Source organism: Perca flavescens, chromosome 15 (genome assembly GCF_004354835.1).
Source record: "Perca flavescens isolate YP-PL-M2 chromosome 15, PFLA_1.0, whole genome shotgun sequence".
Classification (NCBI taxonomy): Eukaryota; Metazoa; Chordata; class Actinopteri; order Perciformes; family Percidae; genus Perca; species Perca flavescens.
In genome coordinates this window covers 26261544-26289406 of record NC_041345.1, presented here as the reverse complement: position 1 = coordinate 26289406, position 27863 = coordinate 26261544, and the positions used below count along the sequence as shown (strand labels likewise).

At 43.7% G+C, this 27863-nt stretch overlaps 1 protein-coding gene across 4 annotated transcripts; it reads left to right on the top strand.

Annotated features, from left to right (window-relative positions):
• Positions 1-233: 233 nt before the first annotated feature.
• cog1 (component of oligomeric golgi complex 1) lies at positions 234-27523 on the top strand. Of its 4 annotated transcripts, XM_028599670.1 has the most exons (17): positions 234-522; positions 2443-2929; positions 4789-5036; positions 10721-10902; positions 12093-12269; positions 13870-14026; positions 14911-15121; positions 15604-15967; positions 17163-17614; positions 18201-18347; positions 18458-18619; positions 21361-21485; positions 22007-22115; positions 23012-23121; positions 23933-24014; positions 24520-24543; positions 27164-27226. In XM_028599670.1, the coding sequence occupies exons 2-16, from the start codon at positions 2621-2623 to the stop codon at positions 24526-24528; spliced, it is 2844 nt and encodes a 947-aa protein (XP_028455471.1). In that variant the 5' UTR covers positions 234-522; positions 2443-2620; the 3' UTR covers positions 24529-24543; positions 27164-27226. The 4 variants fall into 4 exon arrangements, with proteins under 4 accessions (XP_028455471.1, XP_028455470.1, XP_028455469.1 ...); XM_028599669.1 differs by lacking the exon at positions 24520-24543 and having other exon boundaries at positions 27167-27523; XM_028599668.1 differs by lacking the exon at positions 24520-24543 and having other exon boundaries at positions 2446-2929; positions 27164-27522.
• The last annotated feature ends 340 nt before the right edge of the window (positions 27524-27863 follow it).

Genomic DNA, 27863 nt, shown 5'->3' with positions numbered 1-27863 from the left:
TAAATATTAAAACAGACATGCATATGCTCCACTGAGCTAATAGGTACAGCATAAGTACGGGTGACCCACGCTTGGTTAGAGACAAAATATATACAGTAATAACATTTGTTATATGAAGCAGCGAAAAACAAAATGAAAAAAACAACAACAATAAGACAATTTATTAGTAAGTGATGAAGACGCAATTCATTAGCACACTCTACTGGGCTAAAACGGTACAGCATGCAGTCAAAGGTTTCGTTAGCTCTAAGCCACACCTTTACCTGGCTTTTAAAGGTGGCCAGAGTGGGACATTCCCTTATAAGTGGGGGTAGTATGTTCCATAATGCACTACCTTTAATGGATAGTGCATTATGGCTAAAATAAGTTTTTCTAAAAGGAACCTCTCGGTCCCTGTTTACAGCAGCTCTAGTAATCCGAGTCTGTCTGTATTTAGCTACCAATCACACGCCGACATTCAAAGCTGAACCTGCCGCTGCGGTCAACGGAGGTCTCCGGTGATCGTAGCCTACAGTATTTCTGGTAAGTCTGAATGAAATAAATTATACTAAGCCTGAAATAATTCATTCTTTATTACACTCACTGTTTGTACTTCCCAGTTGATTGTTTTGGTCGTTTGGGAGACGCTAGCTAATGGTATCAACTAGCTAAAGGTAGCTATAGCTAGCCATAGATGTCGCCTGGCTACTGCTGTTCATTGGAAGTGTCTCGTTCAAATCTCCGTCCTCGGCCTACGTTAACGTTACTCGTGGGCCTTTTAAATTAGCTATTGTATTTGTTAAACACTAAGGTTACAACAATATTTCTATCGATTTTTTTCTAATTTCTAACGTTACTAACTTTTCATGACAGACAAAGCATAGTCAGCCTAGTTGTCATTCAATTCCATAACTATTGGTTGAAAAATCATGTTGTAGAATAAAGTTATTGTTGCTGTAATTATTCTTATTGTTGCTGTCACAAAACATTCATTTTTTACATATTACTAACCTAATTCATGTTTCTGTTCATGCTATAACAGCATGTGCCATCTCAGGAATGCATTTCATCTGTTTATGGGGCTTTGTAAATTATAGAGTGTGGTCTAGACCTACTCTATCTGTAAAGTGTCTCGAGATAATTCTTGTTATGATTTGATACTATAAATAAAATTGAATTGAAATTGAATTAGATACAGTATTAGGGGACCACTAAGGTCTATATAAAATAGACTTCAGATACAGAATTAGGGGACCACTAAGGTCTATATAAAAGAGACTTCAGATACAGTATTAGGGGACTACTAAGGTCTATATAAAAGAGACTTCCGATACAGTATTAGGGGACCACTAAGGTCTATATAAAAGACTTCAGATACAGTATTAGGGGACCACTAAGGTCTATATAAAAGAGACTTCATATACAGTATTAGGGGACCACTAAGGTCTATATAAAAGAGACTTCAGATACAGTATTAGGGGACCACTAAGGTCTATATAAAAGAGACTTCAGATACAGTATTAGGGGACCACTAAGGTCTATATAAAAGAGACTTCAGATACAGTATTAGGGGACCACTAAGGTCTATATAAAAGAAACTTCAGATACAGTATTAGGGGACCACTAAGGTCTATATAAAAGAGACTTCAGATACAGTATTAGGGGACCACTAAGGTCTATATAAGAGAGACTTCAAATACAGTATTAGGGGACCACTAAGGTTTATATAAAAGAGACTTCAGATACAGTATTAGGGGACCACTAAGGTCTATATAAAAGAGACTTCAGATACAGTATTAGGGGACCACTAAGGTCTATATAAAAGAGACTTCAGATACAGTATTAGGGGACCACTAAGGCCTATATAAAAGAGACTTCAGATACAGTATTAGGGGACCACTAAGGTCTATATAAAAGCATCCAAAGACCACCATGTCATGGGACCTTTTAATTTTTTTTAGTCTAAAAATAATCAGTTTGTTTTATTAATGTATGTACTCATTTTTCAAATATAAATTATAGTATTTACATGAAAATATTTTTTATAAATAAATCATAGCAATTTCTTTTGGGTGCTAAGGGGGTGCTATGGTAGTCCAAGGGGTAGCTACAGTACCCCCAAACCCCTCCCTGGGTGGCAGTGAAGGTCAGGGGCCAAGACGGACCAGAGCCCGACAGCAGAGGCTGGCTGTAGGTGAAAAAAAAAGGTGTAATTCAGACCCCGTGAATTACACCTATGGTTGAGTTCATAATTTACAAAAAATATATAGTGCAATGGGCAGATGCAAAGTCCAGGATAAATGTAAGTGTAGAGGGTAGTGACTAGTGATGGTGTCTGGGGGAATAATACTAATATTAATAATTCATTATTTTTATTATTTTTTTTTTTTTACCAGAGACTGTATGATATTTGTTATTACTATAATAATTATTATTCACTTTGGGATGATTTGATTGGCTCAGCAGTGTGGGTAGGCGGCTCCCAGCCTAGACGGAAATGTTCTTTGACAGACAGCTTCGGTGACCAATGAACACATCATATTCAGTCGTCGTCACATTTTTGCTGACGTGGACCGGACGCAGGAAGTGCGGTCTTCCGGGTTAGAGTTCCTGGAACAGCTGAGGTTGTTTTGGAGCTGCGATGGCCGAAGACCCTACGCTGTCCCTCCGGGTCTCGGAGATCAAGGACCCGGCGGTTCTCTTCGAGGGCTACAACACCGCGGAGATCCGCAGCATCGAGCGCAAAGTCCGCGGGGAGATCGAGCACAAGAAGGAGGAGCTGAGGCAGATGGTTGGGGAGCGGTACCGGGACCTGATCGACGCCGCCGACACCATCGGAGAGATGAGGCAGTGTTCGGAGAGCGTTGTCCGGTCCATCCGGGACATGCACCGGTACTGCCACAGCCTGAAGCAAGGCAGAGCCAACGGGACACACAGCGGCACACAGGAGGTGAACGGCTAGCTAAACCTGCAGTAAACCTGCATCGAAGCCCATTCCACACCTATGTGGAGCCAAAACACACAGTAGCTAGAGCTGTAACAATTCCAAATTTTGTTAATTGTCTTGAAAAACTTTCAATGATCCCTTTCAATGATCCTTGAGGGTGGACCCATAACCCCCCCTCCGCCAAATATGTGCAACTAAGTCTTCCACAAACAAGACCTGTAACTCTGTAGCCTACAATTAATTGTCTCAGAAATAATTGGGATTAACAATATAATTGTCTATTTCAGTCAAATAATTTTTTTTTTTTTTATTTCTTTTAAAACAAATTAAAGTTTTGAATGAATCCCAGGATTCATCTTTTGGTTATATATCACTGTCATGTGACCCAGATAATGTAATAACACTAATACACACCCTGTGACGTAAACAACGGCGCTTTATTGTCATAAGACATGTTTTCTAACCGTTGCTGTTAGCCACAGAATAATGAGATAGGTACATTACATATCAGTCATTTATTATTTAGCGTAAGGCATCACATTTTAAACGGCATGATCCCTGATGTCCGTGTGAGTCGAGTGCAGATGGGAGTTGCGCGTCCTCAGATTTAAACGGTTTACGGCATAACGCCAAGGGATCCGCATCCGGTCAAATGTTTTAGCTATCTATGATTGTTTGATTGCTAACGTTAGCTTAAAAGGCCATTCAAGTGACAGCCTTTGTTGTGTTTGATTGCCAACTTGTAGCCAGCAGTGAACGGACTTTGTTATGTAGGTCCATTTTTACTGTAATGACATTACAGAAGTCTCTCGTTAGCAGGTTCTTGTGGGCTACTTCAGCCTCTAATCTAGAACTGACATCAGGGATCATGCCGTTTAAAATGTGATGCCTTACGCTAAATAATAAATGACTGCTATGTAATGTACCTATCTCATTAATAAGTGGCTAACAGCAAAACAGATCTATGCGAAGTCGCAAAGTGACGCATGCGCAACTAACATCTGCACTCGACTCACATCGGGTAGTGACGGTGCATGGCATCGGCGACAGACACACAGGATATTAAACCTTTCAAGCCCTTTTGAACCTGTAATTGTTTGTTCTCTGTCACTAACAGACAAGTTCACAAACTCTCACTTGAAGCACAGAAATTGATTTTAAAATAAAAATGTACTATTAGAAATTTTAGGAAGGCTGAGATGAAATTTAGGGTGGCTTGAGCCCCCCTAAAAAGGGTCCAAAACCTCCAATGCTGCACAATATGAGAAAAATATGCGATAACGTTGCTGAATATCATAACAATATTAGTTGCGGTAAAAAAACAGATATTAAAGTGTTCTGCTGCTCTCAGCATTCTGCTAAAATACAACAATTAAATTACAAACGAATGAAAGAAAAATAATTTCCAGCATTCTTTTATTGCACAAATTGAATATTGACTTGAAAATAAATGGCACCACGTAAAAAGTGCCCTTTTTTTATTGACATTCGCGATGACGATTTCTATGCTTTTTTTTCTGCGTTTTTTTCGACGCTTTCAATATTTGTTTAAAAAAAAAAAAAAAATGTTCTCCTTTTCTTATGTTTTTTTCTTATTTTTTGGAAAAAAAAAACTATTTGTATAGGGTCCAGTAAAAATTTACTTCGGGCAAGTAGAGTTTTTTTTTTTTTTTTTTTTTTTTTCACAGTCAGGCAGACAAACTAACATTGACTCCTGAAATATTACTGTACATCACTACATTGTCTGGCGTTATTGTCTGACTTATTATCCTTATATCATTGCTTGTCTTTCTGATATGTAATTGAACACACACGCTATCTAAAGTCTACTAAACATGCAGTGTGTCTGTGTGGTGTTGTAGAGCCAGAAGCAGTGGCAGGAGAAGTTCTACACCATGGCCTCCCAGATAAAGCTCCTCTTGGAGATCCCAGAGCGCATCTGGAGCGCCATGGAGGCGTGCCAGTACCTGCAGGCCACCCAGCTCTACCTGCTGTGTTGCCACCTGCACGGTCTGCTGCAGCTGGAGGCTGCTACAGGGGGCCATTACAGCCCCGTCCTGGCCCGCTTCCCCATTCTGGTCCGGCAGGTAGCCACCACGGGACACTTCAGGTACTAGATCTTTCCTTACTTGTGTCTTTGGGAAGACACAATGTCACTAAGTAACAATCCTGCTTTGGGGCTAGTGATTCTTCTAAAAATATAACTGAAAGGAGTAGTGATGGATCCACTAGAGCCAACTAGATCCAGGTAGTAAAAGCTAAGTCATAGGTTTGGCTATTTTTGGCTATTTTTAATCATGTCATGATGAAAATACAACAGGCTAAACAAGTTACAGTGAGTAAGAAATGAATAATTATTCAATTTAATAGGTTGTAGGGATGGGTTTGGGAGGAGATAGGGAGGGGTTTTATTTTTATTTTTGTTTAATTTCTTTAGAGTGTAACATATTCTAATAACATAACAATGTTCTAAGTACATAGGATAAATAGGTTTGGAATTATTTTTACAACTGAAATAATTGTTTTGTAATTACAGAGGGAAAGTACCGAAGAAATTTACCATAATTTCAGGTATCTGTACCAATACCCAACCCTAAGGGTAGTAGCCTAAACAATAAATGTTTAATTTTAAGGTGAATTCATTGTAATTGTAGACTAGAGCTGGTATATTTTTTAAATATTTTGTTTACTGTCATGACAGCGATGGTGCCTTCTATGCTGCATCTTCAAAAGTGACACTGAATTTGAAACAGCACATTGTAATTTCTGCATCTATTATCAAAGTATTTATTAGTAATACAGTGGAAATTTGTAGAAATGTGAATATTTGGTTAGCATGTTGATTTACGGTGTGTGCCCCTAAATCTTCTGGTTGCGCCCCTAAAATTTTCAGTAGGGGGCAACTGTGCTCCTAGAGAAAAAAGTTAGTCTGGAGCCCTGCCATGCCTGCTTATCAAGCGGTCATCCCTGAACATAGAATATGCAATGTTTTCTACATTAGCCCATCATATATCTAACCATCCAAGAGCACATTGGCCTTTAAGAGCTGGACAGACCGCCCAAACTCCGCAGTGAGTCAGTGTTATCACTGAGTAGGTCGACCAATAGTGGATTTTACGATAGCTAGGTTGGGCCGTATTTGGCGATAACCGATTAATCGACCGATAGTATTTAGAATTGATACTGGATAAAAACAAACATGACACTCCAAGGTGCGATGCCACATGGGTGGCAGTGAAGGTCAGGGGCCTCGACGGACCAGACCCGGGCGGCAGACGCTGGCTCTGGGGACGTGGAACGTCACCTCTCTGTGGGGGAAGGAGCCGGAACTGGTGCGGGAGGTGGAGCGCCACCGTTAGATCTGGTGGGGCTTACCTCTCACGCACAGTCTTGGTTCTGGAACCATACTCCTGGATAGGGGTTGGACTCTTTTCTTCTCCGGAGTTGCCCAGGGTGTGAGGCGCCGGGCGGGTGTGGGGATACTCACAAGCCCCCGGCTGAGCGCCGCTGTGTTGGAGTTTACCCCGTGGGACGAGAGGGTCGCCTCCCCACGCCTGCGGGTTGTGGGGGAAAACTCTGACTGTTGTTTGTGCATATGCACCAAACAGGAGTTCGGAGTATTCGGCCTTCTTGGAGACCTTGACTGGAGTCCTGCATGGGGCTCCAGTGGGGGACTCCATTGTTCTGCTGGGGGACTTCAACGCACACGTGGGCAATGATGGAGACACCTGGAGAGGCGTGATTGGGAGGAACGGCCTCCCTGATCTAAACCAGAGTGGTTGTTTGTTGTTGGACTTCTGTGCTAGTCATGGATTGTCTATAACGAACACCATGTTCGAACATAGGGATGCTCATAAGTGTACCTGGTACCAGAGCACCCTAGGCCGAAGGTCAATTGATTTCATAATCGTGTCATCTGATCTGAGGCCGTATGTTTTGGACACTCGGGTGAAGAGAGGGGCAGAGCTGTCAACCGATCACCATCTGGTGGTGAGTTGGGTCAGGGGGTGGGGGAAGACTCTGGACAGATCTGGTAAGCCCAAACGTGTAGTGCGGGTAAATTGGGAACGTCTGAAAGAGGCCCCTGTCCAACGGACTTTCAACTCACACCTCCGGCGGAGCTTTTCGTGCATCCCTGTGGAGGCTGGGGGCATTGAACCCGAGTGGACAATGTTCAAAGTTTCCATTGCTGAAGCTGCGGCGAGGAGCTGTGGTCTTAGGGTCTTAGGTGCCTCAAGGGGCGGTAACCCACGAACACCGTGGTGGACACCGGTGGTCAGGGAAGCCGTCCGACTGAAGAAGGAGTCTTTCCGGGATATGTTATCCCGGAGGACTCGGAGGCAGTTGCAGGGTACCGGCGGGCCCGGCGGGGCTGCAGCCTCTGCCGTGAAAGAGGCAAAGCAGCGGGTGTGGGAGAAGTTTGGAGAAGACATGGAGAAGGACTTTCGGTCTGCACCAAAGTGCTTCTGGAAAACTGTTCGCCACCTCAGGAGGGGAAGGGGAACCATCCAAGCTGTGTACAGTAAGGATGGGACACTGTTGACCTCAACTGAGGAGGTAATAGGGCGGTGGAAGGAGCACTTTGAGGAACTCCTGAATCCGACTAATACGCCTCTATGTTAGAGGCAGAGCTGGAGGATAATGGGGGATTGTCGTCGATTTCCCAGGCGGAAGTCACTGATGTAGTCAAACAACTACACAGTGGCAAAGCCCCGGGATTGATGAGATCCGTCCAGAAATGCTCAAGGCTCTGGGTGTGGAGGGGCTGTCCTGGTTGACACGCCTCTTCAACATTGCGTGGAAGTCTGGGACGGTGCCAAAGGAGTGGCAGACTGGGGTGGTGGTTCCCCTTTTTAAAAGGGGACCAGAGGGTGTGTGCCAATTATAGGGGTATCACACTTCTCAGCCTCCCTGGTAAAGTCTACTCCAAGGTGCTGGAAAGGAGGGTTCGGCCGATAGTCGAACTTGGGTTGAGGAGGAACAATGCGGATTCCGTCCTGGTCGTGGAACAACGGACCAGCTCTTCACTCGCAAGGATCCTGGAGGGAGCCTGGGAGTATGCCCAACCGGTCTACATGTGTTTTGTGGATTTGGAGAAGGCGTATGACCGGGTCCCCGGGAGATACTGTGGGAGGTGCTGCGGGAGTATGGGGTGAGGGGGTCTCTACTCAGGGCCATCCAATCTCTGTATGACCAAAGTGAGAGCTGTGTCCGGGTTCTCGGTAGTAAGTCGGACTCGTTTCAGGTGAGGGTTGGCCTCCGCCAGGGCTGCGCTTTGTCACCAATCCTGTTTGTAATATTTATGGACAGGATATCGAGGCGTAGTCGGGGTGGGGAGGGGTTGCAGTTTGGTGGGCTGGGGATCTCATCGCTGCTCTTTGCAGATGATGTGGTCCTGATGGCATCATCGGCCTGCGACCTTCAGCACTCACTGGATCGGTTCGCAACCGAGTGTGAAGCGGTTGGGATGAGGATCAGCACCTCCAAATCTGAGGCCATGGTTCTCAGCAGGAAACCGATGGAATGCCTTCTCCAGGTAGGGAATGAGTCCTTACCGCAAGTGAAGGAGTTCAAGTACCTTGGGGTTTTGTTCGCGAGTGAGGGGACAATGGAGCGGGAGATTGGTCGGAGAATCGGGCAGCGGGTGCGGTATTGCATTCAATCTATCGCACCGTTGACAAAAAGAGAGCTTAGCCAGAAGGCAAAGCTCTCGATCTACCGGTCAGTTTTCGTTCCTACCCTCACCTATGGTCATGAAGGCTGGGTCATGACCGAAAGAACGAGATCCAGGGTACAAGCGGCTGAAATGGGTTTCCTCAGGAGGGTGGCTGGTGTCTCCCTTAGAGAGAGGGTGAGAAGCTCAGTCATCCGTGAGGAGCTCGGAGTAGAGCCGCTGCTCCTTTGCGTCGAAAGGAGCCAGTTGAGGTGGTTCGGGCATCTGGTAAGGATGCCCCCTGGGCGCCTCCCTAGGGAGGTGTTCCAGGCACGTCCAGCTGGGAGGAGGCCTCGGGGAAGACCCAGGACTAGGTGGAGGGATTATATCTCCAACCTGGCCTGGGAACGCCTCGGGATCCCCCAGTCGGAGCTGGTTAATGTTGCTCGGGAAAGGGAAGTTTGGGGTCCCCTGCTGGAGCTGCGTAATGTGGGACGGACCTGCCTTCCCATTGGTTGAAAACATAAACGAAGGCATCATGGGAGATTCCCTTGTCGGTAGCACCTACTGTCTATGGGTAGCACGGAGTTAGCAGCAGAAATGACTGAAAACGTGATGAATTATGGACATCAAGTGGATAAATCTTGGATGTAACAGTTTGGATTTAATGCTCAACAACCCCGAAAAAAGGCACAAGTTCCAAGCTGGATAGAAAATCACCTGTAAAGGCTAGAAAGACCCTCTAGAGGCCACTATTGTAACGCATGATGCCAGCAGACCTTTCTCAGCTCTCGCGTACTGTGTAATGAATTACAACGCGCACTTCTCAGCCGCTCCAGCTACAGACCAGGAAAAACTATCGGTATGGGTTTTTGTCGATAACGATAGTTCCACCAATCAACTATCTGTGCCGATTAATCGGCTTGTCTACCTCTAGTTATAGCCCTGCTTGTTTTTTTTTTTTCATGTTTTTATGAAATATCTGTATAAAGTGCATGATCATATCACCGTATTATTTACTGCCACAAATTAGAGCTTGGCGAGCCGCAGGAGGCTTGCGAGCCGTGCAGTGAGTAACGCTCAGTTGTGGAATGTAACTAAGTACATTTACTCCAGTACTGTACTTCAGTACAAATGTTGAGGTACTTGTACTTTACTTGTCTTTTTCTTTTCATTGCACTTTCTACTTCTACTCCGCTACATTTCAGAGAGAAATATTGTACTTTTTACTCCACTACATTCATCTGACAGCTTTAGTTACTTTACACATTAAGATTTCTGCACACAAAACACATGTAGTTTATAAAATCTGATGTTTTTATTATCCATTAAACTAGCCAACAATATATAGACAATCAAGTCCAGCTGAAATGATTAGCCAATTGAACACTTAGTTGATTGACACAACTATTTGGATCATTTCCAGTTTCTAAAATGGGAGGATTTTTCTGCATTGGGTACTTTTACTTTACATTTTTTTTCCATACCTTATAGTTGTGCTTTCATATCCAGTCACATGTTATTATATGTTTTTTCCTGTTGCACTTCAATCTTTTACGGTTTTATATTATTTAATAACAGAAAAAGAAAAGAGAAAAAAAAGAAAATATAATTTAAAAAAAACATACACTGTCAACATACCAAAACATTCCTATTAATACTTACAGACCTTTACTTAAGTAACAGTCTCAATGCGGGCCTTTTACTTGGAACAGAGTCTTTGGATACATTTTTTATGTAAAAAAATATGTAATGTAAAACTATAAAGTCTGTTTGTATTTGATGTAACTTATTTATTCTAGAGAAACAACTAACACATCCAAACATATTCCTCTGTGCAGGTGTGTTGGACGATAACATTAACTTTGAAAAACAAAGAACAAAATCAAGAGTACTCTTGACGAAGGTCCCGATGGACAGTAACGTTAGTTTTTCTAATGCTATAGCAAGAGCAAAGGGCGGGATTTTTTCCCTTTGTTTCAATGTAACTAATTTATGAAATCCATGTTCTTCATATTTGTTCATATAATTTTTTTTTCTGTGTTGTTTGAGTCTGGAGTAGAGGATGTTATATCCTGTACCAGAATATTTTCAATGAATTTCAGTAGAAATCGGTCAGCGTCTGGTCTGTTCTCTTGCAGGTCCACCATTCTCCTGGACAGCCGCTCTCTGCTGCGGGGCCGTGCCGTGTCGGACCAGGCCATAGCCGAGGCCCTGGTGTCCACCATGCTGCTGGAGGACAGCTCACCGCGCCAGGCCCTGGCTGACTTCCTGCTGGCCCGCAAGGCCTCCATCCATCAGCTGCTCAACCAACCACAGCACGGTACCCTACCGTTTTGTAACACCTGCCAACATAAATGCACATCAATATCAGAGTGTGGCATATAGGGCTGCACGATATGAGGAAAATATGGGATCATGTTGTTGAATATAACACGCGATAAATAAACAAGATATTAAAGTGTTCTCAGTTGTGCTGCTCAGCATTCTGCTAAAATGCAAAAAAACTGCTTGTTGAATTTAAAACAAATGAAAGGAAATCATTTCCAACTGTCTTTTATTAAACAAACATTGAACTGAATATAAAATTGGCAGCACTGAAAAAAGTGACCGTTACATTTATAAAGCGCAAATTTCTGCTGAGATTTTCTTTCAACAAACACAAAACATATTTGAGTGTATTTTGCAATGTGTTTATCGCGCCAGTTGATATTGCGATGACGATAAAAAAATCATATATTGTGCAGCCCTAGTGCCAGAGAGCGGCAATTGTAGACCCTTTTTTTTATAAATCAATTTTAGTGCTTCAAGGTAGAGTTTGCGGAAACAATTACAGGTTCAAAGAAACAGGTTTTATATCCTGTGTCGCTGTTGCCAATGCCATGCTCCTGTAACCCAGTCAAGGAGAGGGTTCTTTTTTTATTTAGTTATCGTTTACACCTCATTATCATTTCATTTGATTCTGGTTGTCCATAAAGGGACTTTCATAGATTTTTCACATGTTCAATATTTTGCATTTATTGAACATGTGAGTGGGGGGTGTTAATACTTGGCACTGTATCCGTGTCACAATCTCATTAAGGGCCGTGTTATGTTCTTTACAAAGTAAATAAATGTCAGACATGACTGACATGTGATGTGCATTCTTCTTAGTAAACAATTTTTAGAAATGTCTCATGATATATTGTCTCTAGATGTGTATTATTTAACTTTTGTTTTTGTAAAAGAAGGAAAAGAAAAATCACAATACTCTGTACTATCGAATCGCAATAATTCTAGAATTGTAGTAGATGAAAACTGCAATACAAATCCAATCAGCACCCATGTATCTGGAAAGAATCAAATCGGGACAGAAGCATTACGTCCCAGCCATAGAAGGCATATTGCTTGAAGGCTTATACCGTGAAGCAGAGCAGGAAATGTTGTTTGCAGTATCATTATTTTATGAATGTTAGTAAAGCAAAAAGGACCTGTCCGTGTCAGTTGATGTACCCCGGTGTGTGTTTGGTCCAGGTGCGGGGATCAAGGCCCAGGTGTGCAGCCTAGTGGAGCTGCTGGTCACCACTCTGTTCCAGGCCTATGCTGTCTTCTACCTGCCCAAAGAGGGAGCCCCCTGGCCGGGGGAGGGAGCCCTGAGCTGTGGCATGCTCTTTTCTATCCTGGAGAATGTCACCTCCACCACATATGCAGGTAAATAGCTGGGATGTCAGGATACTTTTAGTGCTTAGCGAGAGCTATTGAAAACAGGCCTGAGGCTGCGTTCAGACCGGGAAACAATGACAGAGTAGTCGGGCGGTGTGGGAGTGTCCCAAATGGCCCATCTGTGTGTCCTCTTGTGTTCTTTAACCTGCCAATGTAGCACAAGTAGACTTTATACTTCACAATTACTGTTTTGAGAGAGAGAGAGAGAGAGAGAGAGAGAGAGAGAGAGAGAGAGAGAGAGAGAGAGAGAGAGAGAGAGAGAGAGAGAGAGAGAGAGAGAGAGAGAGAGAGAGAGAGTTTTCAGTGCTTGTGTTTAAAACTTTCTTGTGGCACCAATAGAGGCAGTGATGTTTCCTGTACGGGACTCTCACACCGCCTCAAACCATAGCTCTAAACACACCGACACGTCTGATCTCCGGGTGACGTGGGGTTGTGTTTCTCCAAAAGTTGAGTCGTTCTCAACCTTTTGCCGCAGGCCCGCCGCGTTTTTTTGTGTGTCCCCGCTGCAACAACCCGCACCCTCCGATGCCCACGCTGGCAGTGTGAATGAGGCCTTAGGAAGGAATAGTCTCTTTCTTTTCTTATAAACCTTAGACTGTTTTGGCACGGTTTGCACTCCTTTTATTGACAGGCTTACAGCATTAAGCAACAATCATTTGGCATTCATGTTATATATTGTTATTTTCAGAATAAGTGAGGCTACTCAGAAATGTCATTATTTGGCAATATCTGACTGAGTTTTTAATTAAAAATTTAACATAATTTTAACAATTATGTGTATGTATCCGTGTTCCAGGGGTGTAGGGACCATGTTGGAGGGACAATGGGAGATGTTAACAGGAAGTATAATATTGTGAAGGAGTAAATTGTGGGCTGAGGCCTTTTTCTTTTAGCCAATATCTCTCTACAATTTTCTGAATCTATACCATGAAAAGTCATGCTATATTAGCTACGAGCAGTTCTTGTTTGCACTCTTAATACTGAAGGAGAGCTCGAAACATGATGTTTTATGGGGCAAAATTTCAATTTTGTTTAATTTCTAGAGGTGTGACGAGATCTCGTCCCACGCAAGATTAAAATGTGACGAGACATCTCTTTGAGGTAAAATCTGTCTCGCGTTATCGGTCACAGGTGCAGAGCAGCAGCCAGTCTGACCTGGTCGGTCTTATAATACATCTGGCTTAGAAGATGAGTCTGGCTTGGACCTCTAAATTAGCAGACAAAATCCCCTGCCCCAATGTTGACTCTGAGTTCACTTTTGCCGAGCGGTAGCGGAGTTGCAATCGCTTTTTATATTTAATTCAATGTTTAATTTTTTCAATAAAATAGTGTTGGAAATTTTTTTTTTTTCCGCTTTTTAAATTCAACAAGCAATTTGCTGTTTTTTTTTAACAAAATATTGAATAACAGCAGAAAGGCAGAACTGAGAACACTTTAATACTATCTGTTTATTTATTGCAAATAATATCGTTATTGTGATATTCTACAACGTTTTTGCATATCACATGCTTTCCTCATATCGTGCAGACCTAACAAATACCCATAGATAATGAAAATGTGAGACAAGAAAACCCATCTCTCTCCTTAGCTAAAGACAGGAGGGTGTTGCAGGAAGAAACGAGTACAGCCAGCTGGTTCAAGTACCTGCCTCCCTCCATCACCGAGTTTCAGCCCACCCTCCGCACCCTGGCTCAGCCAATCCAGAGAGAGCAGCTCCGGGACACTCTGCAGCAGTGGATTGATACGTAAGCTCCAACCAATCATTTGTTCACATTTGTTCTGTTTCCTTTTGTCTTAGGTGTTTTCAAAGTTTGACATTTAAAGTCTATATATTAGCATACCCAACCACAGAGACTGGTAAAATGATAGGTAGGTAGGGCTAGTCTTGAATACTTGATTATTTGAAAATGTATTCATTGGGTAGGTATTTGGTTTTAATTTTGGGATTTGGATATTCGGGAGTGTTTTTTCCCCCCAATACTGTAGAATAACAATCCTTAAAAATGAATACCTTTAATTTATTGCTAAAGATGTAGAATTTAGGTCACCATCATGGTACTACAGGGCGGTGCAATTGGCATACCAGGCGGTGATACAGAGTATCCTCCATTTTGAGCTGCCCCAGTCTGCGGAGGAAAAAAAGCCATTTTTCGGGTGAGGTCCTTGGTGATGTAAACCCTGAGGAAGCTAGGTGGTCCTATTGATGGTGATGAAGGTAGTCCTTCTCTTGGCCGTCTTTTGTAGTCCACAGTCAGCTCCTTCGTTTTGCTGGAGTCGAGATTGAGGTTGTTGTCCTGGCATCATGATGTCAGGGCTCTGACCTCCTCTCTGTAGGCCGTCTCATTGTCATCCGTGATCAGCCAATGACAGTTGACAAACTTGATGATGGTGTTTGAGCTGTGGCTGGCCACGCAGTCGTGCCTGAACAAGGAGTATAGGAGAGGGCCGAGCACACAGCCCTGAGGGACGCCGCCGTTGAGTCAGGGTGGAGGATGTGGTGGAGCTAATCTGCCCAGCCTGGGGTCTGCCCGTCATGAAGTCCTAATCAATTATCAAAACTATCTTTGATTGATTTTTATGTGGATACAGTATCTAATCAATGCATCGTCAATCTTTCCTCTCCTTTCAGCTGTAAGGAGGACATCTGCCGTGGCGTTGGCAGCCTTCTGGTCTATGTGAAGAGCCTGAAGGGATTGGCAGCCATTAGAGACGCTGTGTGGGACCTCCTGTCCACCGACTCCATCAGTCAGCACTGGAGCACTGTGTGTCAGCGGCTGCTGGAGCGCCCCCTGGCTGCCTGGGATGACTTCCTGCAACAACTTTTTCTTCAGCGCCTGCAGGTTAGTGTTCATCTACAGTACAGGCCAAAAGTTTGGACACACCTTCTCATTCAATGTGTTTCTTTATTTTAATTTTTTCCCTTATTAATAAAAAAGCAAAGGGTGGCTACTTTGAAGAATCTAAAATATAAGACATGTTTTCAGATATTTCACACTTTTTTGTTAAGTACATAATTCCATATGTGTTCATTCATAGTTTTGATGCCTTCAGTGAGAATCTACAATGTAAATAGTCATGAAAATAAAAAGGAAACGCATTGAATGAGAAGGTGTGTCCAAACTTTTGGCCTGTACTGTAGTTTCACAAAAGGGTATCGCATTTTGCCTTTTTTTATCATCTAAACGGGTCTATCCATTGACTTTGTATATATGCCTCCACGCAATTATGTGTTGTGTTCAATATCACAATATCAGCAGGCCTGCCTGCACTACAATTCTACATATTGTAATATTCCAATGATTCCTTCCTCCAATTTCCCAAGGCCATCACCAAAGAAGACACTGAAGCCATATCAATGAGCTCCGTCCAGCTCCTCACCTCAGCTGTGAGGGATCTTGAGGGCCAGGCCATGCATACTTCTTCAGGTACCAACCATGGCTCAGGGCGCGGGGCCCAGTACGAGGTAGATGTGGCATCCTTCCTGTGGTCGGAGTCTCCAGGGGACCTGCTGAGCGATGCGGGCTGGGTCAGTGTGAACCAGCGGGGGCAGCAGCACCAGAGGAGTAGCCTGGCCATGAAGACCCAGGCCCTGACGCCGTGCGTTCAAAACTTCTGCTCATCCCTGGATGCTAAGCTAAAGGCCAGGCTGGATGACCTGCAGTACTACCTACCCTCCCAAGACACAGGTAAGGGCAGCTCAAACTTAGCCACTGTGTGCTAGTGTTCTTAAGCCAGTAACATTCAGACAGACATCTTCCTTAAGGCCCTGACACACCAAGCCGACGGCCAGGAACTAGTAGCGATGAAGGCTCACTCTGGTATTGCCTTACGTAAGCCCATGTCGCCTTCGTTTTGGCCAAAAATTTGCACTGGAACACACTGCCGAGACTACGTACCACGTACGTTCTGCGCCTGCGTGGGAGGACATATCTCCATACAAGCAGGCGGCGGGAATCTATCTGTCATTCAAAAAGGGGAAACTGGATACAAACGTTGCTATGATACAACAAACCGCATTTGCTTAAATCAGCAGCGGCAGAACCAAACAAAGCCTACGGCCCTTTCCTTCACTAGCCGCCGGGAAAAAAGCAGACACTGGGAGATGGCTAACCAGAGATGTCCCTCTGTTCTCTCCGCAAAGAATTCTCCCTACGATGGGAGCGGAGGGGGGCGCTGCTGGCTAGTAAGCGAACGTTAGCTTGCTAATCCCACTCACATTCCTTCAACAGATTATTAGCCAAACCAAGTTGTCACTCATGATGCAATAGCTATATGCTTTCCTAAGATGTGACTTGAGCGTTTGAATGAAACATTAAGTTTTTTACATTGTACCAATATAGAGGCTGGCTGGCTGGTAGTAAGCTAGCTTTCTTGCTAGGGGGCTAATTGTTTAGCCGTGCAGATGGTGCAGAGAGAGGAAGGTCTATTACGGTCTTTATATTAAATCCACTTCCACTACTGCCCAACTTGGACCAAAGGCCAGCAGTTCCTTGGTGTGTCAGGGCCTTTAGGACAGGGAGTGGATTGTCAGTCCCCATCTACGCTCCATGAGGTGGTCACGATCTAAATGTCCAAACACCTGTTAGTTGCGAATTGTCATGTAGCCTGAGGCTGAGATCATCATAGTCGTCCACTGACATTAAAGAGGCAAACATTCCTGATCTGCAAAAGAGGAAAACTAAAGCCCCACAAGTTTTGAGGCAGAAATTATCATTGTAGTTTAAAAAAAAATAAAATGCCGGCTAGTGCAAGAATTAAGCAGACAGTTTGCTATGGTTTGTATACAACGTTTAGTATGCAGTACTTAACACAGGCCCAGTGTTGTTCTCACATCCTATATAGTGAACCCATGATGTTCATCTTTCACGCTGTGCTCGACAGGCTCTGATTCCATCTCGGCGGCAGTTCCCTCCTCTGGTCCCACAGAGAGCTCGTCGGCATCCTCTTTTAACCGCTTCACGGACTCGCCGGCGGTGGAGGAGGCTTTACGTGAAGGCTGCGCGGCCTGTGTCCGCCACATCCTGTCCTCCATCCGCTCTGAACTGGCCGCAGCCACGCCTGACCCCAGCCCCGCCCGCCTCAGCTCAGTTCTTTTCACCGCCAGGCTGTGCCAGTCCATGGGTGAGCTCTGCCCCAACCTGAAGTATTGCATCCTGGGAAAACAGAGGGCGTCTGAGGCCACAGCAAAGGGGACCCCCAGACAGGGCAAGAAGCTGGGCAAAGCGAAGGCCACGGAGGTCAGCCCGGCCCAGGCCAAGTGGGCGGGTCTAAAGGAGGAGCTTCTCGTTTGCAGCATGGAGGCGTACCGCATCTGGAGCTCCGCCCTCTCTAAAGTCAGACACTGTATTTCACTGTGTTATCTGTTAAATGTGGCATACAGTCTGATTTGTGTTGAGTAGTGTAGAATCCTGGGTGGCAGAGACTAAGATAGCAAGCGGCAATTAACTGGGTTCAGCTTTTTTGGAACGGTATAGCAGCGTTTCCCACAGATTAGAAAGCAATGTGCGGCGGCCTGTGTTGATAGTGCGGTGCACCGCCACAAATTAGTCTATGTGTGGGGAAACACTGGGTATAGATAATGAATTCATCTAAGCGCAAAAGTTCATTTACTAGCTTTTTGTAGTGTTTAACTGCCTCTTACAGTTAAGGATCAAGATAGCCATTGTCATCCAACATCAGAGACCATCTTTAAACAGAGACGGGGGTTATTATCTCCCTCCATATGGGACTCTAAATGAATGTTAATGCTGCTCTGTGTCTGCTGCGTGAATTGCCAGATGTTTGCCATAACAACATTATAAGCTGGTGCTACAGTATGTCAGTGTTGCGTTTTGTTCCACTGCCCCAAAATGGCAACTCTAATTCACGTTGTAAATAGTTTCAAGACCTGCCTAGTGACGATGCGTGGTGTTGTGACAGGTGCTGCTGGATAAGTTTGGCGCAGCGCTGCATGCTGAGTCTGCCGGCGCCATCCTAACAACGACAACAAACTGGGAGGATCTGGAGATCCAAGAAGAAGCCGAGTCGGGGAGCAGCGTCACATCCAAAATCAGTCTCCCAGTCCAGGTCAGCTGCTCCGCACCACCTCTTAGGACACAGACAGGAAGCACAGTGGTGGCTGATTCCATTCAAAGATCTGAGGTCAAATCTGATGGTGAACCTTGTGTTTTCTGCAGCCGTCGTGGTTCGTGCAGTCGCTGCTGTTCCAGCTGTGTGTGGAGGTGAACCGGGTGGGGGGCCACGCTCTGCCCCGGCCCACCCTGCAGGAGCTGCTGCAGGCCTGTCTGACTCAGGCCCTGCACCACTACCACAGCCTCACACAGCAGGCATCCAGCAGGGTAACACACACACACACACACACACACACACGTACAAACACACTCACACAGTGTTGAGAATTAGTTCTGTACTATAATAAAAAAACCTCTGACCTTTGAGTAACGTTTGTCTCGTCACCTATACATTTCTGAATTGTAAAGCCTGGATTTGGGCGTAGTGAGACAACTTTGTCTTCAGATTCTGTAATCTCTGAAAGGCTTGGGGTAAGGGTTATCCTGATGAGATTCAGACATTATTCTCGACCTGGGAAACAGCAGTTGACAAAATAATCCCACCACCAGGTCCCCCTAATGCAGAGCCTTTACATATAGCAAATGGCCAATCAGACTGTAGCAACACCGCCACATCATGTATATAAAGTATACTTTTTTTTGTTACTAATTGTCCTGTTTATATGTTCTGCTTATGTTGAGTTTGGTGGGTCAGTTTAGTCTGTTCAGTTCTATTCCGGTTATCGGTTATCATCACCTGAGTTTAGTTCGTTTTACTTATCCTCTTTTATGGGCCCAGAACCTTGTTAACTATCTCTTTTTAAATTGTTTAATTTTTAGGTGAATTAAACCCTCTTTTTGAAAAGTCACCACAGACTCCTCATACATGCCAGCTCAGTCCACCACGTTGAGCTTTAGAAAGGAATTATTATTGTTAGGTTATCCACAATTTCAATACTTTAGGTCCAACATAAATAAAAAGCGTTGTCCTGAAAGGGGAATTATGCAGTTTTTTTTAGCTTAATTTACCTTAAGTGAACAGCCAGAGTCATTGGAATGGTTATATGAGTTTTTCGGGTTGAATGGTGGTCCTCTAGCTTCCCCCTAGCGCCTGTGAGCGGAAAAACCACCTTTGCAACTTTTGGCCGGTTATATCCGGTCTCGTGATGTAACGAATCGTTTCACCGCACTGCACACATACGCCCATTCAGGAACCGGCTAGCAAGAACAAGGTAGCGATGAAGTTTTTCACACTATCGTCATGGCTGAGCCGGCAAAGAAGTAGCAGAAAGCTAGGAAAGCATTGTTGGAGGAACAGAGAACAAGGAAACGGCAGACTGACCGAGTGAGGAATCAGACACGAGTAGACATAGGAGCTGCCAAATATCTATTCCGAAGCTGTAGGGGGGGGCTCTATAGAGAAACCTGCCAGCAAAAAGCAAAGAAATGGCCAAAACTGCATAGCGCCTCTTTAAATGGGAAATGTGGACCCTATTTTCCCGTGCAATGGATTCTTTTCCAATGAACAATTTTTTTTATTTTATTTGTATTAAATTGGTCCAATATTGAGCGAGAACTCTGTAACCTTCAGCGGCGAATCAGGCTGCAATGCCACCCTATGAGACAAATGTTCACCGTCCATCTACGTCTACTAAAAGTTCTGTTTTTACCACTGACGGGCTCAGATTGGTATTATATGTGTCTGGCCACATTATGGGAAGATTGTGAAGTCTTTGTTCTGACACCTGGCAAGGTGACTTATGGGAAGACAGCGATGTGGAACCATAGATGTTTATAGTGTGGAACTTGAGTGGGGAGAGTTTCAGGGAGTTTGTTGTCTTGGAGGACAGCGAGTTTTCTCTAAAAGATTTTCAATTGCGCATTTCCGAATTGTGCCAACGAAATGTCGAGCTACACCTTGCGCAGCTTTCATAGACGCTACCTTTGGATACGTACCGGCTGAAGTTGAAGCCAGTTGTGCTACAGCTACAAACTGACCCTAACTAGTGTTGACGAACTGACCGAAGAGCCGGTTAATTAACCCGACTCGTGTCAGCGAGCCGGGAGAATCGAGTGCCATACGTCAATGAACCGACTCACTCCTGTTTTTTTCTTTTACTTCATTCGTGCCATATATATATATATATATATATATATATATATATATATATATATATATATATATATATATATATATATATATATATATATGCGTGCTAGACAATGGAGGGCGAAGAAGAGCGCGTACGCAAACGGAGTATTAATACATTACGTCCACGGATGCAAGCTGTATGATTATTCGCAATTTGTTATTGCTTCCTAAGGAGAAAAAGTAAACCGCTGTTTATCCGAAAGTAAATAAAATATATTGAGGTACATTTTCTCTGAAATTTATCTAAACATGTATTTCTTTGTGACTGCATGCACATGTATGCACAAGTTACATTTGTAATAAGCACATTGGCTAAGTTGTCAGAATGTGTGACCCCACTGTAACTGCTTAATAAAGGAGTTCAACTTAAAAATATTGTTTGGGGTAGTTATGTCATCTCTTCACACTAATCTGGACACATATTTTCTTATTTATAGTCTTCACAGAGCCAGTATCTCAGAGGTCACCATATATGACAAGTAGCAGCTGTCAGAATGTGTGACCTCACTGTAACGGCTTAATTAAGGAGTCACACTTCCTGATGGGTCACAGCTTACGGTGTAACACCGGCCGCTCGACTCTAATGTAACCGTGCAACCGGCCGGCCCGCTCGACTCTAATCATGGAAATTCATATGCTACATTACCAAGGGGAAAGTATTAGGCCTATATCACATACAAATACACGTAATGTTATCTTGATAGATATGTAAAGTTAAACACGATCACCATCATCTGAAGGAAAAACAGGGGAGACAGAAAAAGGAGGGAGTAAATAGAGGAATGGAGAAAAAAGTGCACTTTGTTTTCATTCGTTAGGACCCACATTAGCTTCCTAAATGTCTCTGCCTTTTTATCCCTGTTCCTCTGTCCTCCAGGACGGTGCATTTCCCATGACTCAGAACCGGGCCCTGCAGCTGTTGTTTGACCTGCGTTACCTCAACACCACACTGGGCAGCAGGCCGGAGGAGGGCAAGAGCTCCCGGTCCCACCAAGACCCCAGGTAACTAATTCATCACATGCGGGCCTTTTGCTTTTTTATTTTTTTACATTTCATGTTTATTTGAATAGGAAAAGATGCTACGACATACGGCGGAATTTACAGCGGATATAGACTACATAGGCAGCGAAGGGTTTTGTTTAGCCCACGCACCCCTAAGATCTGGTGACTTGCTCTGACCCCAGCCCAGGGTTAGGGCTGACGGTTGGGGAGCTGGCTCGAGTTACAGCTTGGGCTAACGTCTCCCAGGGTGGAGTGGTGGTGGGGGGGGGTAGGTGGCACTTTTCTGGGGAGACACCGCTGCAGTCCTTCACCTTCTCTCTCCTTACCGTCGCAGCATCTCTGCGTGGTGGCTACTGCTAACCTTACACCGAGCATCCAATAACATTTAATTTGATATTTTTTTCCCAGCTTTCTTTCAATACTTCGGTTGTTGGAATTCCTCTTTTACATGTAAAGTCTTGACATCGTTAAAAAAAAAAAAAAAAAAAAAAAAAAACGTGTTTGTTTTTTGTGTCTTCCAGGTTCCACGAGGTCTGTGATTGGCTGGAGGGCTACATCGACCCGTTCGACCTGGACGTTTTCACACCGCCGCTAAACACCAACCTCAACCGCATGTCCCAGAGGACCTCGGTACTTTCAGTCATCATCAACACACACACACACACCGCACACCACGCACACACACACACACACACACACACACACACACACCTGCCGCACTCCACACTCCACTTGAGGAGCGCTTGGCTCGTCATTTCAGATGTTTTTTCATGAACCGTCACACACACACACACACACACACACACTCGCACACACTGCTGGTTGAATCGTGCTTATTTTGAACCCTGGAAGCATAAGCACTAAACTTATAGAACCACCAGTCACATTAGCCCTGAGATGTTAATGCTTCTATTGTCCAGATATAAAAAAAAATAAAGAAGAAAGAAAAGATGTTACAGTTACTGTGGGGATTTAGCTGTAGTTTCTATGATAAATGACTGGAACCACACGTTTCTTCATTTGAACACTTTACATGAACAAACGTACTGCATCCGTAGTTCACATCTTTCTGCGTTAACCAAGTCTCTCTCTCTCTCTCTCTCTCTCTCTCTCTCTCTCTCTCTCCTTTCTACTTCATTGGTACATTTCCCTGTCACCTGCAGCTGTAGACAACATACCGCCCTGTGGCCTGTATAAGTGACTGCATTAATATTTACTGCTAGTGTCACAAACACTAATTTCACATTTATGCTATGTTCATCAAGCTACAACTACAATGCATATTTCCTCTTTTTCGTGTGTGTGTGTGTGTGTGTGTGTGTGTGTGTGTGTGTGTGTGTGTGTGTGTGTGTGTGTGTGTGTGTGTGTGTGTGTGTGTGTGTGTGTGTGTGTGTGTGTGTGTGTGTGTGTGTGTGTCATAAACTGCATTGCTGAATAACTATATGAGATTCTTTTAACATGAACCCAAGATACAACAGCTACCATTATAAACGTTGCTGAAAGGTTGACGTGACGTTGTGTCCCAGGTGCTGCTGGGGCTGCTGACCGGCTCAGAGAAGCAGTTTGCCCTGCGGAGCAGCAGTCTGAACTCCCAGGAGCCGTACAACATCCTGCCACTGGCCAGCAGCCAGATCAGGTCAGAAGTCCACTTTCTTTTATTTATTTTTTATTAGTGAAGGCAGTGTAACAACAGTGACATATAAGGTTAATGACACATACGATATGTTAACGTATGTATAGAGAGTGCCAAACGGTAAAGACAATAATATACAGCATACAACAGTTGTGATGATGTGGTAAGAGGCAGAGAGAATGGTGTGTGAGATTGGAGTGTGTTTGTGCCGTATGTGTCATGTGTAGTAAGTGTATACATGTTGGGGTGTTTGAATGTAAGGAAGGTAGATCTGTGTTTGAAGATGTGAAGCAGGGTGACAGATGTGGTGGAGGTAATAATAAGGGAAGAAGAGAGAAAATCAACAAAACAAAAACAATTTCAAAACTAGAAAATGCATTTCCTGCAGAAAATGCGTGTGAATGCTGAATAGCTAAATTGCTAAAGCTAAACTGGATTAATAGCTTAAATGGTATATAGCTGGACGGGAGTATGTGATGTTAGCTGTTCACTGAATATGACGTGTAAAGCCCGGCCATTTCTAGAACTTAAGGTAATTGTTATGCAGTGTTGGGTGGCTGTAGCTCAGTTGGGTTGGGAACCAGAGGGGTCGCTGGTTCAAGTCCCAGTATGGACCAAAGTACAGTGTGGTTTGGTAGCTGGAGAGATGCCAGTTCAAAATTCCAAATAAAAGTTTTGAGGTTTCCGTACCCAGTCTTACTAATGTTAACCAGGAATTGGGAACTGTTGTTCCTCTCTCTAGGTTTTGTATATCTGTATTTTTAATAACAGTATTTTGACCTAATTCCCACCATGGCTGCTATGTCCTCTGCAGGTTCGGGTTGCTGCCTCTCAGCATGTCCAGCGTGCGTAAATCCAAGTCCGCCACCAGGACCTCTGACGCTTCGCACCAGCTGGTGAGTAACAGCTGACTGACTCTCACTGTTTTTGTTGTTTCCTATGCTGAACACCGCAGTATGTCTCCATTTCATTTCATCTATTTGTTTATTGGACAGGGACAGCGCTCGTGAATCAACAGCAAAGTCACTGTAAATGAGCCACAGTTACAGCAGGCTCATTTTCATCTGGTGTCCCTGGCCAGTTTTAAAAAATGCCAACCTAAAAAAACAAACAAACATCAAATACAATCTAATGACTTATTTCAGTCAGCACGTAAAAGCAACATACACAAGGGAACATTCAGACAGGCACAATGCACAACAACGAGTAACCAAGCAAACACAACCAAGACACATCTGCAGGCACGCAGCAAAAGTCAACAGGCAGTCAGGAGTCTAGTGTGCACACATCTGATTAGCAATAAGCCATTTCTTTAGTTGACCAGTAAAGGAAATGTTATCTGTGTCATTTTTTTTTCTTTTTCCACCCTGGGTAAATTTGTTACACCCTCTGCCTTCCCAGCGTTTTTGAGTGCGAGAAACCCAGGCAAGTTTCTGTGTGTGTCTGTGTGTCTTTGTGTCTGTGTGTCTTTGTGTCTGTGTATATGTGTGTGTCTGTGAGTTAGGGCTGTGAGGTCTTTGAGTGTGTCTGTGAGTTAGGGCTGAACATCTAATTGCAATTTCTTTCTTTTAGCTACATATTGCACCTTCTCCGATCATGTTAAATAAACAACGTGATATCATGACTTTGCGTAAACATACACGTTATCTGTACGCATTTTGAGCTATCTGCATGTATGTCTATACAGCGGATGGCAGTCTGCAACGTCACAGCGTAAACGTACACACCCAGTGTTTCCTCTTATGTTGATTTTGTAGTGGCAGCCCACCATGGCAAAATTTCTGCCACCACGGTATCAGAAATAGGGCTGTACAAAATGTTTTTGTCGTGGTTGCCTTTTAAATGATCCTGCCGACATAATGTTGGCTGCCACTCACATTGCAATTTAACAAGTAGAACTGTTCAGAGGTTATAGGACCCGTCCAGTTTAACTCCACATACTGTGTCGATGTAGGTTATTGTCAAAACGTTGGGACAAACCTGCCCCCACTGCTAAAAAAAAAATGCTAAAGGTAACACTGCACACCACTTTCTAAAGCCACGTGGTGTGTTATCGCGAGGCTACGGTTGGGTTTAGGAAACGTCACACGCGGGTTGGGTTTAGGAAAAAAGAACGGGGGGGTTGGGTTTAGGAAAAGAAAAAACGTGGGAAGGAAACCTCACATGGGGGACTTGAATAAACCGTGACACGCGGGACACGATCCCAGCTCTCTTGGGTGAAAGTCGTGTGGTTGACCCATCCTCCACCCACGACCACCCTCCCTATGTGGATTTTCGCCCTTTCATACTACTCACTATGGCGTCAATTCACACGCAATCGCAAAGTAATGTAAGTCAATGGAGGTCAAATGGCGTTGATAAACACGCTAAAAAGCGAGTATGCGTCTTGATAACACGCCAATAATAGCATACGAATTGGCGTGTCATACATACGCCACTTCATGAGATTAGTCTGAAATAAAGTAAAAGAATAATGAAAAATCCACTGAAATAGGACAAATAGTCCAGCATTTATCTTATGAAAAAGCAGTAAGTATAATGATTGGAGGAATGAAAGTTGAATGAAAATATTACTCTAAACATTCAACTAAATATTCACATTCGATTAATCGTGGTCTTCACATTCTTTCAAATCGTGATTTCAATTTGTGTCTGTCTGTCTGTCTGTCTGTCTGTCTGTCTGTCGTATTTTTCAGTAGTTCGATTTCCCCTCGGTGCATTTTGCTGTGTGTGACAGTACTTTATTAACTGCTGAAATGATTGTGGTGTCAGATGGGTTGGGACTAAAGGATTCTGCTCTGCGCTCACTAATCTCCCCACGCTCTGCTTGGGCTCATAATGCAGCTCGGGATCAGACTATTGATTGGAGCATTATTTAATGGAACAGCAGCACAGCAACAGTGACCCTTGGGTATTGTTAGCTGTTTTGAGTGGACCATTCCCATCTTGAGATTGTGAGATGTCAGCAGAAATTTAAAAAAAGCAGATGTCTCTATGCATTTCAAGTTGGGATTTGTCTGAAATCGTCACATTTTAAGCTTCCCTTTAAATAAAATAAAAAAAATAAACAACTGATACAACACTGACATTATGGGAAAAAGTCTTGTTTTCTCTCTTACCAGCTGTGACGTGATAACTATCAGTGTGCTTTGGAGCTAGTGGAAGCTGACTTTTATCACTTTGCATGGCAAGCAGTGACCCCGTGCTCCAGTCTTTGTGCTAAGCTAGGCTTAGCATGTCTCATCTCTGTACTGGGTACCAAGATGAAATCATTCTATTCTGTTGATCTTGAACTTGAAAATATTTCCAACAAACCGTGTTTTCAAAAATCAGAAACTGTTCAGTGGTGAGCCAATCGACACCGTACTAATTGATTTTCTGTGAATCACTAGATCGATAATAACCGCTTCAGAGTTGTGTAACCATTCAAAGGTTCCTCTGAAAACACTTAAAGTAGTCCCCACAAGTTCAAATATTCTTTAAAATAATAAAAAAAATTGCCGGTGCAACACAGATGTCTTCTTACTTGATGGTTTTATTTCTTAAGGTGCATAACAGTGACTAACGTTTCGATGTAAAGTTACATCTTCATCAGAGTCCTCTGACCATCAGGTAAGAAGACATCTGTGTTGCACCGGCAATGTTTTATGATTTTATACTGTTGTGTCCAGCCTTGGCTGCACCGGATTGTTGTGGTCTGCAGAAGCTCAGAGAACTCTCCTTTTTTACTCAAATATTCTTTACTTTGACATAATGTAGCGTTTACTTTGACATAATGTAGCGTTTGACTGCTAATTGGGGGGCTACCCAAAGGATACCACCCCAGCATTCAAAATGTCCACTAGACATTTTGAATGCTGGGGTGGTATCTTTAAGACCTTAGCTAATGGTAAGAAATGACTGCGGTTAAATAAAGAAATCGCGACTATTTCAAAATTTCTATTTCGAATTGACATCTAGACAATTATGGAATACTTGTTACAGTCCTACCAAGAAGACAGTTCACTAAAACCTCAGCAAACCTGATGTTTCCCCCTTCCTCCAGCAGGCGCCTCCCTCCTCCTCCTCCTCCGCAGCGGGCCGCGAGGACAGCTTCCGACCGGGCAGCCTGTTCAGACAGCTGGCTGATCAGGACGAAGACGCAGCCGCTCCTTCTTTATTCAAACTCAGCTGGCTGTCCGGCATGGCCAAATAACCCCTTTACTGCTCCAGACTTTTTATTTGACTTTGCAGAAACTTTGTAAAATAATAATGTATAGTAAAAACATTTTGCCTTTAGAGAAAAGCATCTTGTGTGGTTTAATTCACTCGATCAGTTGATGCAGATTACACTAAACGGGCACTTTTATGGAAATCAGTGAACTGAGTTCATATGTGCCAGTTAGTAAAATACAATAGTGCAGAGTATTGTAAATGCTGTCACTCTAAATTTTTCACGTGGTGCAATAAAATACTGAGTCAATGCGAAGACATTTGACCTAGTGGCTAAACAATGGAATTACAACTTCTGTGTCCATGAAGTGATACCATGGGGCCCAAAAAGACTTTTTTTCCCATAGATGGAGAAAGAGACATCTGTAAATCAGTGGGTACAGCCCATGGCATCACCTTGTTAAGACCCTCCCTCGTTCACGCTTAATACTGGACCAATTTCAGAGATTGTTGTTCCTATCAGTCACTTACACACAAAAACATAGGAAAATAGGGTCCAGGTTTAAAAAAAAAACAAACGAAATTACCCTTTA

Bases quoted from the DNA above. Each gene is read 5' to 3' on its own strand.
- cog1 (XM_028599668.1), top strand. From the start codon at position 2,621: ATGGCCGAAGACCCTACGCTGTCCCTCCGGGTCTCGGAGATCAAGGAC. The intron at 18,620-21,360 runs GTAACACACACA...TCTGTCCTCCAG, and splicing joins CACAGCAGGCATCCAGCAGG to GACGGTGCATTTCCCATGAC. The intron at 23,122-23,932 runs GTCAGAAGTCCA...TGTCCTCTGCAG, and splicing joins CTGGCCAGCAGCCAGATCAG to GTTCGGGTTGCTGCCTCTCA.